Genomic DNA, 12,448 nt, shown 5'->3' on the forward strand with positions numbered 1-12,448 from the left:
ACCAGAGGCCTGCTCTCTGAGTGCATACATTTTCAGTATGTTTTCTGTTTCCTGCAGGGCTTGAACCCCATGACCTTGGTATTACCTCACCAAGATGCATGGCTAAGTGTTTTTAGAGAACAAGGTTTTTGCCAACAGTCTGTTTTTCTCTTTTGTCATTCCTCCAGAGTCAGTTCCTTCTGTCCCTACAAGCCATTTCTATCATGGTGCACTTCTACATGGGCACCAAGGGGCCTGAGAACGTAAGTATACGCTAGTTTGTGTGTGTGTGTGTTACTGTGATGGTGTGTGTAATGACCCGGTCACCCCAGCCCCAGGTGGAGGTGCTGTCTGAGGAGGAAGGCGAAGAGGAGGACGAGGAGGAGGACATCTTGTCCCTGGCGGAAGAGAAGTACCGCCCGGCCGCCTTGGAGAAGATGATAGCTCTCATCGCCCTGCTGGTGGAACAGTCCCGCTCTGAGAGGTAGGGCACTGCCGGGCAGAGACGGTCACGGCACCACTTGGGACACAGGAAAGCCATATGTATGGCACAGGGATTTGACCTGCTACTAGCAAAGTGAGATTAGTAAATGTTACTGGACAAGTTGTGTATCACCCAGAACTAGAAAATTGTTGTGACTAGACAATTTGGTATTGTACATTTGCTGGGTCACAGGAAATGTTCATAGTTTTGGCGCAGGACAACATAGTGTTCGCAATACAGCCCAAAAGTTAGCTATAAATACTACCACATACAGCACCCAATTTATTCGCTGTTGTCACTCAAATCCTCCCACTTCTTCACATGTTTAATTTCACCTTCATTCTAATCTCCTTTTATCCCTCCGTCTCTCTCCAGACACCTGACTCTGTCCCAGAGTGACATGGCAGCCCTGACCGGGGGGAAAGGCTTCCCCTTCCTCTTCCAGCACATCCGAGACGGCATCAACATCAGGCAGACCTGCAACCTCATCTTCAGCCTGTGTCGCTACAACAACCGCCTGGCCGAGCACGTACGTTTAACACGCACCCACAAACAAACACGTCACCGTTGTTAATGGCAGACCCTGACCGTGACCCCACTCTCCGAGGGTGTCTCGGGGATAGTTGGAATTTGCAAAAAGCACATTTCCAATTTGTATTAATACACACTTTTACATGTTTGAAATAGGACGATATATAAGCACCCACCAAATGATTATTATTACATACTGGAACGAACTACAACAATCTCTGAAACTGGAGACACTTCTCCCTCACTAGCTTTAAGCACCAGCTGTCAGAGCAGCTCACCGATTACTGCACCTAGCCCATCTATAATTTAGCCCAAACAAGTACCTCTTTCCCTACTGTATTTATTTTGCTCCTTTGCACCCCATTATTTATATCTCTACTTTGCACATTCTTCCACTGCAAATCTACCATTCCAGTGTTTTACTTGCTATATTGTATTTACTTTGGCACCATGGCCTTTTTTTTGCCTTTCCCTCCCTTATTTCACCTCACTTGCTCACATTGTATACAGACTTATTTTTCTACTGTATTATTGACTGTATGTTTGTTTTACTCCATGTGTAACTCTGTGTTGTATGTGTCGAACTGCTTTGCTTTATCTTGGTCGCAATTGTAAATGAGAACTTGTTCTCAACTTGCCTACCTGGTTAAATAAAGATGAAATAAATCAAATTTCTCCTGTGTTCTATTCCAGATTGTATCCATGCTCTTCACCTCTATCGCTAAACTGACGCCTGAGGTAAGCACTGATGTGAGAACCTATACTTTTAATACATAATGCTCTCAATCTATTATCCAACTCTATTAGTTTGTACAAATCTCAATTTATCCCTTAAATGTTCTCTACTTTCTCTCATCTCTCTCTCTCCGCCCCATTCTCTCTCCCCTTCTCTCTCTCTCTCTCCCCTTCTCTCTCTCCGTCCCCTTCTTTCTCTCTGCATCCCTCTTTTAGGCGGCAAACCCTTTCTTCAAGCTGCTCACCATGCTGATGGAGCTGTCAGGTGGTCCTCCGGGCATGCCTTCCTTCGCCTCATACATATTACAGAGGATCTGGGAGGTACGGTCACACACACTCAACATAAAATCCAATGTTATTGGTCACATGCTTCATAAACAGCAGGTGTAGACTAAGTGATCCTTACGGGCCCTTCCCAACGGTTTAGATATACAATTATAATAAAATAATTAATAAATAATGATATCTTGGTGCAGGGGTACAAGGTCATTGAGGTAGATATGTACATATAGGTAGGGGTCGAGTGACTCGGCAACAGGATAGATAACAAACAGTAGCAGCAGCGTATGTGTTGAGTCGAGAGCTGGTGCAAAAAGGGTCAATGCAGATAGTCTAGCAGTTTCCGTACCAAGCGGTGACTCAGCCAGGCAAGATTCTCTCAATGGTGCAGCTGTAGAACTTTGTTGAGAATCTGAGGGCCCATGCCAAATCGTTTAAGCCTCCTGAGGGGCAAGGGGCGTTGTGCCGCCTTCACGACTGCTGGTGTGTGTGGACCATGTTAATTCCTTAGTGAGAAACTTGAAGCTCTCAACCCACGCCACTACAGCCCGTCGATGTGGATGGTAGCGTGCTCGGCTCTCCGTTTCCTGGAGTCACTGATCAGCTCCTTTTGTCTTGCTGACGTTGAGGGAGGAGGTTGTTGTCCTGGCACCACACTGCCAAGTCACTAACCCTCCTATAGGCTGTCTTGTCGTCGGTGATCAGGCATACCACCGTCGTGTCGTCAGCGAACTTAATGATGGTGTTGGAGTTAGGCGTTGCCACTCAGTCGTGGGTGAACAGGGATTATAGGAGGGGACTAAGCACGTGCCCCTGAGGGGCCCCAGTGTTGATGGTCAGCGGGGCGGATGTCTTGTTGCCTACCCTCACCACCTGGGAGCGGCCCGACAGGTAGTCCAGGATCCAGTTGCAAAGGGAGGTGTTCAGTCCCAGGGTCCTTAGCTTAGTCATGGTCTTTGAGGGCACATAGGTTCATCTGATTCATTGTTCTTTATCAAGTTACTTCAGTTAAACATACATTTATCCATCTATTTGTCCTTAATCCACATTATCAAGTTATTTCAGTTGATCTTGATGCCGTTGCCAAAAATATTTGTTGTATGTGTGTTCTCTCCCAGGTGATAGAGTACAACCCTAGCCAGTGTCTGGACTGGTTGGCGGTGCAGACACCCAGGAACAAGCTGGCTCACAGCTGGGTGCTGCAGAACATGGAAAACTGGGTGGAGCGCTTTCTACTGGCCCACAACTACCCCCGTGTCCGCACCTGTAAGAACCCTTGTGATGTCTTTCTCTGTCTGGAAATTCTTACTGACTACACTGCAAAAGTATATGGACACCTGCTTGTTGTACTTGTCATTCCAAAATCATGGCCATTAATATGGAGTTGGTCTCCCCTTTGCTGCAAAAACAGCCTCCACTCTTCTGGGAAGGCTTTCCACTAGATGTTGGAACATTGCTTCGGAGACTTGCTTCCATTCAGCCACGAGTATTAGTGATGTCGGCCATCGATGTTGGGCGATTAGGCCTGGCTCGCAGCGTTCCAATTCATCCCAAAAGTGTTCTATGGGGTTGAGGTCAGGGCTCTGTGCAGGCCAGTCAAGTTCTTCCACACCGATCTTGACAAACCATTTCTGTATGGACCTTGCTTTGCGCGTGGGGGCATTGTCATGCTGAAACAGGAAAGGGTCTTCCCAAACTGTTGCCACAAAGTCGGAAGTACAGAATCGTCTAGAATGTAATTGTATGCTTTTGCGTTAAGATCTCCCTTCACTGAAACTAAGGGGCCTAGCCCAGACCATTATTCCTCCTCCACCAAACTTTACAGTTGGCACTATGCATTGGGGCAGGTAGCGTGCCACAAACCAGGTATTGTGTGTAGCAGTGATACCCAAGTACATCTTAAATTTATTCAAACTTAAACTCAATGTAAATGTCCATCAACAAACTTCTTACTGCTTATCAGACACATTTCCACTTGCTGAACACGAACTCCTGAGATGAAACATGCAGCCTCTTAAGACAATTGTTACATAGTTGCAGTCTAAATTGAGCCGTGGTCTCTCAACCTTTTCATTCAACAGAATAAAACAAGAGGATAGTACAAAAATAGTGGTATCAGAATAATAACGTTGATTTGAGTAGGAGTTGCCCTCCAAAAATAAATAAGTAAATAAATACAAGTAGATGGCGCTGCAACGACGTCTTTGAAAGTCCATAAAGCAAACACATTAAATAAAGATTTCACTTCAACACAATGCCACTCCATCCTGTTCAGCATTTCCATGCTTAAGCTATGTGGTGCTTAGAACCCTGGCCTTGCACAATCTGGCCTGCATCTATCTGATCTTACAGTTGACCGGGGCAGCTCTTATCAGGGAAGAGATTTGACCAACTGACTTGTTGGCCCGTCCAACGTTTAAAGTCACTGAGCTGCTCAGTAAGGACATTCTAATGCCAATGCTTTATCTATGGAGATGACATGGTTGTGTGCTCGATTTTATACAGCTGTCAGCAGTGTGTCCACATACTTTTGTAGATATCGTGTAGGTGGCAAAAGCTCCCCATAAAACAGTGCCCTAAAACAGGTTTACAAAAGTGCCCTTTCATCTTGTGTGGTGTTTGTTAGTCCCTCTCTCACTTCCATCCCCACCTCTCACAGAGAACCAACCGAGAGCTAGGTACTACTGCACTCATCCCCATCATTCTCTTCTCACTCTAGCAAAAGGACGATTGTGTGTAAAGTTAGCCTGGAAATATAAAAAGGACGATTGTGTATAAAGTTAGCCTGGAAATATAAAAAGGACGATTGTGTGTAAAGTTAGCCTGGAAATATAAAAAGGACGATTGTGTATAAAGTTAGCCTGGAAATATAAAAAGGACGATTGTGTATAAAGTTAGCCTGGAAATATAAAAAGGACGATTGTGTGTAAAGTTAGCCTGGAAATATAAAAAGGACGATTGTGTATAAAGTTAGCCTGGAAATATAAAAAGGACGATTGTGTATAAAGTTAGCCTGGAAATATAAAAAGGACGATTGTGTATAAAGTTAGCCTGGAAATATAAAAAGGACGATTGTGTATAAAGTTAGCCTGGAAATATAAAAAGGACGATTGTGTATAAAGTTAGCCTGGAAATATAAAAAGGACGATTGTGTATAAAGTTAGCCTGGAAATATAAAAAGGACGATTGTGTATAAAGTTAGCCTGGAAATATAAAAAGGACGATTGTGTATAAAGTTAGCCTGGAAATATAAAAAGGACGATTGTGTATAAAGTTAGCCTGGAAATATAAAAAGGACGATTGTGTATAAAGTTAGCCTGGAAATATAAAAAGGACGATTGTGTATAAAGTTAGCCTGGAAATATAAAAAGGACGATTGTGTGTAAAGTTAGCCTGGAAATATAAAAAGGACGATTGTGTATAAAGTTAGCCTGGAAATATAAAAAGGACGATTGTGTATAAAGTTAGCCTGGAAATATAAAAAGGACGATTGTGTATAAAGTTAGCCTGGAAATATAAAAAGGACGATTGTGTATAAAGTTAGCCTGGAAATATAAAAAGGACGATTGTGTATAAAGTTAGCCTGGAAATATAAAAAGGACGATTGTGTATAAAGTTAGCCTGGAAATATAAAAAGGACGATTGTGTATAAAGTTAGCCTGGAAATATAAAAAGGACGATTGTGTATAAAGTTAGCCTGGAAATATAAAAAGGACGATTGTGTATAAAGTTAGCCTGGAAATATAAAAAGGACGATTGTGTGTAAAGTTAGCCTGGAAATATAAAAAGGACGATTGTGTGTAAAGCCTGGAAATATAAAAAGGACCGACATTGAGGCAAAACGCTGCTCTAACTCTGAGTTCTCCCTCTGTCCCTCTAGCGGCAGCCTACCTCCTGGTCTCCCTGATTCCCAGCAACTCGTTCCGCCAGATGTTCCGCTCCACGCGTTCCCTCCACATCCCCACGCGAGACCTGCCCCTGTCCCCCGACACCACCGTGGTGCTCCACCAGGTACGGTTACACTGCAGTCCTGTCTCCCTGTGTTTTAATAGTGTTTAGGTTCTACTCTAGGTATTGACGGACACAGAGGAAAAGCTCAGACCAGATTTATTCACCCAACTGGATGCTTCAGCTAAATAGCGTAACATGCAAATAGAGCCAACAGGGCCTGCCTGCTCGTTAGGCAGGATTAGGCGTCCACTTATGACGGCAGATTGATGAGGGCGGCATTTTCTGAGCTTAACTGGCACCAACAAAAACACATGAAACCTCACACAATTCTGCCCTAAAACAATGACAATTTCTCTCGGCCAGAGGCATATGGGCTTTTAAATATTTAGCTTGTCCATCCCCAGTGCGCTTCTCCAGGGTGCTATTATAGAGATGCAGCGCTCCATCAACGTTCGGTCAAAAATAACATCTGGCCTCCTCCTGTGCCACCAGAGACTCTGGGTTCGCGCCCAGGCTCTGTCGTGACGCACAATTGGCCTAGCGTCGTCCAGGTTAGGGAGGGTTTGGCTGGTAGGGAAATGCTTGTCTCATCGCGCACCAACGACTCCTGTGGCGGGCCAGTGCGACTCCTGTGGCGGGCCAGTGCGACTCCTGTGGCGGGCCAGTGCGACTCCTGTGGCGGGCCAGTGCGACTCCTGTGGCGGGCCAGTGCGACTCCTGTGGCGGGCCAGTGCGACTCCTGTGGCGGGCCGGGCGCAGTGCGCGCTAACCAAGGTTGCCAGGTGCACGGTGTTTCCTCCGACACATTGGTTCGGCTGGCTTCCGGGTTGGATTGCGCTGTGTTAAGAAGCAGTGCGGCTGGCTGGGTTGTGTATCGGAGGACGCATGACTTTCAACCTTCGTCTCTCCCGAGCCCGTACGGGAGTTGTAGCGATGAGACAAGATAGTAGCTACTACAACAATTGGACACCACGAAATTGGGGAGAAAAGGGGGTAAAATAAAAAGAACATTTAACGCAAATCATGTAGCCGATTAAAGCACATGGTAGAATGAGTACGTGGCCTTTTCTGTAGTCTACAGGCTGTCACGTTAACAAACAATATTTCCTAAACAGGACAGGTCAAAGTGAAATGGACCGTATAGAATCTACAATCACAACTGTTGTCCAGGAGTTTCACACCATTGTCATGATCAGTGTATCTGTACATTTTTGACAAGTTGATCATAGTGAAAAATTAAAATATTTCTGCATTTCCTGTTATGCAAACACATTGCAAATAGGCTCACGATAACTCCTGATAAAGTTGGGTGGCTGATTACCAGCAGCATTAGCCAGCAGCATTACCACCCTGCATCCCACTGCTGGCTTGCTTCTGAAGCTAAGCAGGGTCGGTCCCTGGATGGGAGACCAGATGCTGCTGGAAGTGGTGTTAGAGGGCCAGTAGGAGGCACTCTTTCCTCAAGTCTAAAAAACATAGCAGAGACACTGCCCTGTGTCGGGTGCCGTCTTTTGGATGAGACATTAAACGTGTGTTCTGACTCTGTGGTCACTAAAGATCCCATGGCACTTATTGTTAAGAGTAGGGGTGTTAACCCCGGTGTTCTGGCTAAATTCCCAATCTGGCCCTCAAACCATCACGGCCACCTAATCATCCCCAGCGTACATTTGGCTGGTTCATCCCCTTTAACTATTCCCCAGGTCGTTGCTGTAAATGAGAACGTGTTCTCGGTCAATAAAAGCGTGAGCCGACGTCTTTTCAACTGTTTGTCTCTCCTCGGGCGGCAGAAAGGCAAGGACCGTCCCTGCATGCAAGTTACACAAGCATATATATTTATACCCCGACTGGGCGGATCTCCCCTTCTAGTACGTCTAAGATAAACAATTAGTCTCTGTTGCTGGGCGGAAACTAGGTCTGTGCCTCTGTTGGTGTCCAGAACCTTTTGTGCCTGTGTGAGAGCGAGAGCTGTAATTAGTGTCGTTGGGGCCCCTCTGGCCCCCCCACAGATGTTTCCTCCCTCTTCAACTCTTGTCCTCACATTGATGTTGAGTTCCACCTCTCCTTGCCCTTGTTCTTCAGAAATTAACTTGGCATAACATCAACCCGACTGTTGCTCCCTTACCTACTTCCTTAGAATGTTAATATACAGCACTAACAGTGTGTGACCTGAGACCGACACTTTTTGTACTTCCCCTTGCCGCTACAATAACACACAAGCTCCAACAACCTAACCCATAACAAGATTACTACCACGAATGAGCTAATTACACAATTAAAATGGGATCAGGTCAAACCGGTGTCCATCGTTAGTGACAACGTTTCGACCAATCAGGTCTCGGCAATAATAACCATTTCCTGGTATTTTCTGATCACCTGCTCAGACTTTGGATGATATCTTCTCTTTCGAAAGACTTCAAGTACAAATATTGTATTGATACTGCGATTAGTGGATTTAATTTACAACCCATAAAGGAGACTTACTGTATCTTTTAGGGAAATTGTATTGTTCATGTACAGCGATTTAGATTGAAGTGTCCGTGTTTCATAGGAACTGTTTTGAAGTGATGTTTATTTTTGTATGAAAAATGAAAAATACAGAGTAATATCTCCCATCTTTCCCTTGGCTCCTGTACCAGGTGTACAACCTGCTTCTGGGCCTGCTGGGCCGGGCCAAGCTGTACGTGGACGCGGCGGTACATGGGACCACCAAGCTGGTGCAGTACTTCAGCTTCATGACCTATTGCCTCATCTCCAAGACGGAGAAGCTCATGTTCTCCGGTTACTTCATGGACCTGTGGAACCTCTTCCAGGTGAGGGTTGAAAGGGCTTTGTTTGCTTTGGAAAGAGTTGAGTGTGATAAATTAGACTAGTATTAGATTTGCATGTTATTCATAGAAGTCATTAGAAGTCTGTTTGTGCACTAGAATGTAAACAGGTATTTAGTACATCTCAAGGCGTACACTTAAAATTTAAAAAATGACGCATGTTAACTACCCTTTTAGGTTTGTTTGGTTCCTTTTTCTCTTCCTCTGTGGTGTGTTCACCTGTACACCAAGGTGTACACACCTTATTGAAGAATAACGCTAGTGATAGTAATGAAATAGTTGAGCTGCAGTAAGAACACTTCTCTGCTCTTTCTCCATGTCTCCCCCCCACACAGCCCAAGCTGTCTGAACCAGCCATCGCCACGAACCACAACAAGCAGGCCCTGCTCTCTTTCTGGCACAACGTGTGTATGGAGTGTCCCGAGAACGTCCGTCTGGTCGTCCAGAACCCCGTGGTCACTAAGAACATCGCCTTCAACTACATCCTGGCCGACCACGACGACCAGGAGGTGGAACTAATAAATCTAGCTGCAGAGACACCCTAATTATTTTAAAATAAATAAATCTAGCTGTGAGCAGAGGCAACGAGGTCCTAGCAATAGAAACAGTACCACTTGGTCAACCGTTGACACTAAAATGGGCAAAGGCGATACCCATCTGGAGCATGTTTACCAAGTTGCATGATTCTACCTCCAATAGGTGATGAGTTGCGTCGTGCATGTTTGCCACAACAGCTACCACGCTACTGCCACAGACTACTGTCCATTCCAACTTAATGTTTACCAAACTCCCTGCCCCTACGTCCAACAGTTCAGTAGTTTTAACCTTCGGTGCAAAGAAGCGCCTTCGACTAGCGAAGAGCGGCAGTCTCTGAAACGCAACTTTTTCTTAGCTGTTTATCCAGGAACAAGTTGTAAATGTAAAAATGTTACCAGCAGGAACACAACAGTCAAAGAAAGAATGTAGGCCAGTCGCTAGAGGCGAGTCTAAAAGCCTGCTTTCCCAACAGGTGGTGCTGTTCAACCGGGGAATGCTGCCGGCGTACTACGGCATCCTGAGGATGTGCTGCGAGCAGTCGCCCGCCTTCACCCGCCAGCTGGCCTCGCACCAGAACATCCAGTGGGCCTTCAAGAACCTGACGCCGCACGCCAGCCAGTACCCAGGGGTGGGTGGTCCGGCTGACTGACTCTCTGTCCCTTTTGTGTATAATGGGAAGATTCCCTGATTCTGACTGGGTGCTGGTGTGTGTTGTCTGTTTTCTCTCTTACTGCCTCAGCCGACTATCTACCCCTCTGTTTTACTGCCTATGTCTATAACCCCCTCAGGCATGTGCCCTGTCCAGAAACATCCCCTAGGCACTTCATGAAGAGATCAGATGGGTAATAGTGAGGGCTAGGCCTCTGAAGATGTTTCTAGAGGGGCTCTCTGACTCCTGTATGAGGTTGATTTGCGTTTCTCTGTTGAATCTCTGACCAGTGTCTGGTGTGTCTGTCCCTCTGCAGGCGGTGGAGGAGCTGTTCAACCTGATGCAGCTGTTTGTGGCCCAGCGGTCGGACATGAGGGAGGAGGAGCTGGAGGACGTCAAGCAGTTTAAGAAGACCACCATCAGCTGCTACCTTCGCTGTCTGGACGGACGCTCCTGCTGGACCACACTCATCAGGTAACACACAGAGAGGAGATCACACGCAGAGAGGAGATCACACGCAGAGAGGAGATCACACGCAGAGAGGAGATCACACGCAGAGAGGAGATCACACGCAGAGAGGAGATCACACGCAGAGAGGAGATCACACGCAGAGAGGAGATCACACGCAGAGAGGAGATCACACGCAGAGAGGAGATCACACGCAGAGAGGAGATCACACGCAGAGAGGAGATCACACGCAGAGAGGAGATCACACGCAGAGAGGAGATCACACGCAGAGAGGCGATCACACGCAGAGAGGCGATCACACGCAGAGAGGCGATCACACGCAGAGAGGCGATCACACGCAGAGAGGCGATCACACGCAGAGAGAGAGATCACACACACACACACACACAGAGAGAGGAGATCACACACACACACACAGAGGAGATCACACACACACACACAGAGGAGATCACACACACACACACACACACACACAGAGAGAGGAGATCGGAGATCACACACACACAGAGAGGAGATCACACACACACACAGAGAGAGGAGATCACACACACACACACAGAGAGGAGATCACACACACACACAGAGAGAGGAGATCACGTGCAGAGAAAGCTATGTGAAATCCAGTAGATGTCTATGATATAATGTATCTGGTGTTTTGTGTCCTTCCTCCCAGTGCCTTCCGTGTGTTATTGGAGAACGATGAGGACCGACTGCTGGTGGTCTTCAACAGAGGACTCATCCTCATGACAGAGGTACAACCAGATATTCTGCACACATTTACAAATGATGGTCATTGGGCTTATATTGAACCATTTTATACATTGCGTCATTTCACTGGCTTGTATATCATCATTTTGAGTTGGTTTTAGGAGTGGGGTTGGGGGTAGACTCGTCACATTTCGAAAAGTCTCGTTCATCACTCGGCTAGCGGAAATCAAGATTTGGTTGGGGTTAACGGGTTCAAAATGTAAATAATATAAGCATTTAATGTAGTTTATGTCCGTTATAAGAGATTTTATATATATTTTTCTATACGTTTCTCAAAGTAAAGGGTGTCCGTAGAGGTTTATCATGACATCAGCTGTTGCATAAATGATAACCTGTCATTTGACATGCCCCTCCCTCCCTCCCTCTCTCCCTCCCTCCCTCCCTCCCTCCCTCCCTCCCTCCCTCCCTCCCTCCCTCCCTCTCCATCCTGCAGTCATTCAACACCCTGCAAATGATGTTAGTAGTTTGTTACAGTTTCTTCATTGTGAACTGTATCCAGTAAAATAATATTTTACTGTAAAGTGTAGGAACGTTAAGGGTCAGGTTTAATTTCAAACATAAACCGTTGCCTGTCATTTGACCTCTGTGTGCAGTCGTTCAACACCCTGCACATGATGTACCACGAGGCCACAGCGTGTCATGTGACGGGGGACCTGGTGGAGCTGCTGTCCATCTTCCTGTCGGTACTCAAGGCCACGCGGCCCTATCTGCAGCGCAAAGGTCAGCGAAAGCTGCCCTCCCTCCCCCTCCTCTCTGGATGTTGTAACTTGAATGGGTTACAGAGTTCATGTTTACTGTTCATTCATTGAGCTCTATCTAAAGATATTTTATTTTAGTTTTATTTTACAGTTACGTAAGTAAGAGTAAAATTGTATTACAATTCATGTGATGGAGATTGAGAACTACGTATATATGTCTGTTGTATACATTGGAATTGGATTACGCTATTGACTGCAAGTACCAGAATGCCCTGCGACAGGAAGTAAACAAAAAGAGAATTATCCTGGCTTTTGCTAGTAACTTTCTTTTATTGTTTTGTAGAATCTAAAGTGGTAAAATGTGAACAAGTATTATTACTAAAAATAAGCTTTCATGCCACAACCGACATCCCGAGTCATTACTTTGAAGATATTTATTCTATACTGACCTACCTTGTAGCAAAACCTAATGTCAAAGTCAAATGTTCTGTCTCCCATTGACATCAGTGCATGAAAATGACTAAGAGAACATTTGACTGAAGTG

General features: G+C 45.8%; 1 protein-coding gene across 1 annotated transcript in view; it reads left to right on the forward strand.

The window, feature by feature from the left end:
- Window positions 1-12,448, forward strand: part of LOC139370506 (ubiquitin carboxyl-terminal hydrolase 34-like) — a 66,379-nt gene that overhangs the window by 44,672 nt on the left and 9,259 nt on the right. The window contains exons 57-69 of the mRNA XM_071110027.1: window positions 168-242; window positions 312-463; window positions 839-992; window positions 1,688-1,732; window positions 1,946-2,050; window positions 3,127-3,274; window positions 5,889-6,019; window positions 8,596-8,769; window positions 9,120-9,293; window positions 9,794-9,949; window positions 10,287-10,444; window positions 11,112-11,190; window positions 11,800-11,926. Of these exons, the coding sequence (XP_070966128.1) occupies window positions 168-242; window positions 312-463; window positions 839-992; window positions 1,688-1,732; window positions 1,946-2,050; window positions 3,127-3,274; window positions 5,889-6,019; window positions 8,596-8,769; window positions 9,120-9,293; window positions 9,794-9,949; window positions 10,287-10,444; window positions 11,112-11,190; window positions 11,800-11,926 (1,678 nt within the window). The remainder of the gene's footprint in view (window positions 1-167; window positions 243-311; window positions 464-838; window positions 993-1,687; window positions 1,733-1,945; window positions 2,051-3,126; window positions 3,275-5,888; window positions 6,020-8,595; window positions 8,770-9,119; window positions 9,294-9,793; window positions 9,950-10,286; window positions 10,445-11,111; window positions 11,191-11,799; window positions 11,927-12,448) is intronic.

The sequence above is a fragment of the Oncorhynchus clarkii genome, chromosome 17 (genome assembly GCF_045791955.1).
Source record: "Oncorhynchus clarkii lewisi isolate Uvic-CL-2024 chromosome 17, UVic_Ocla_1.0, whole genome shotgun sequence".
Classification (NCBI taxonomy): domain Eukaryota; kingdom Metazoa; phylum Chordata; class Actinopteri; order Salmoniformes; family Salmonidae; genus Oncorhynchus; species Oncorhynchus clarkii.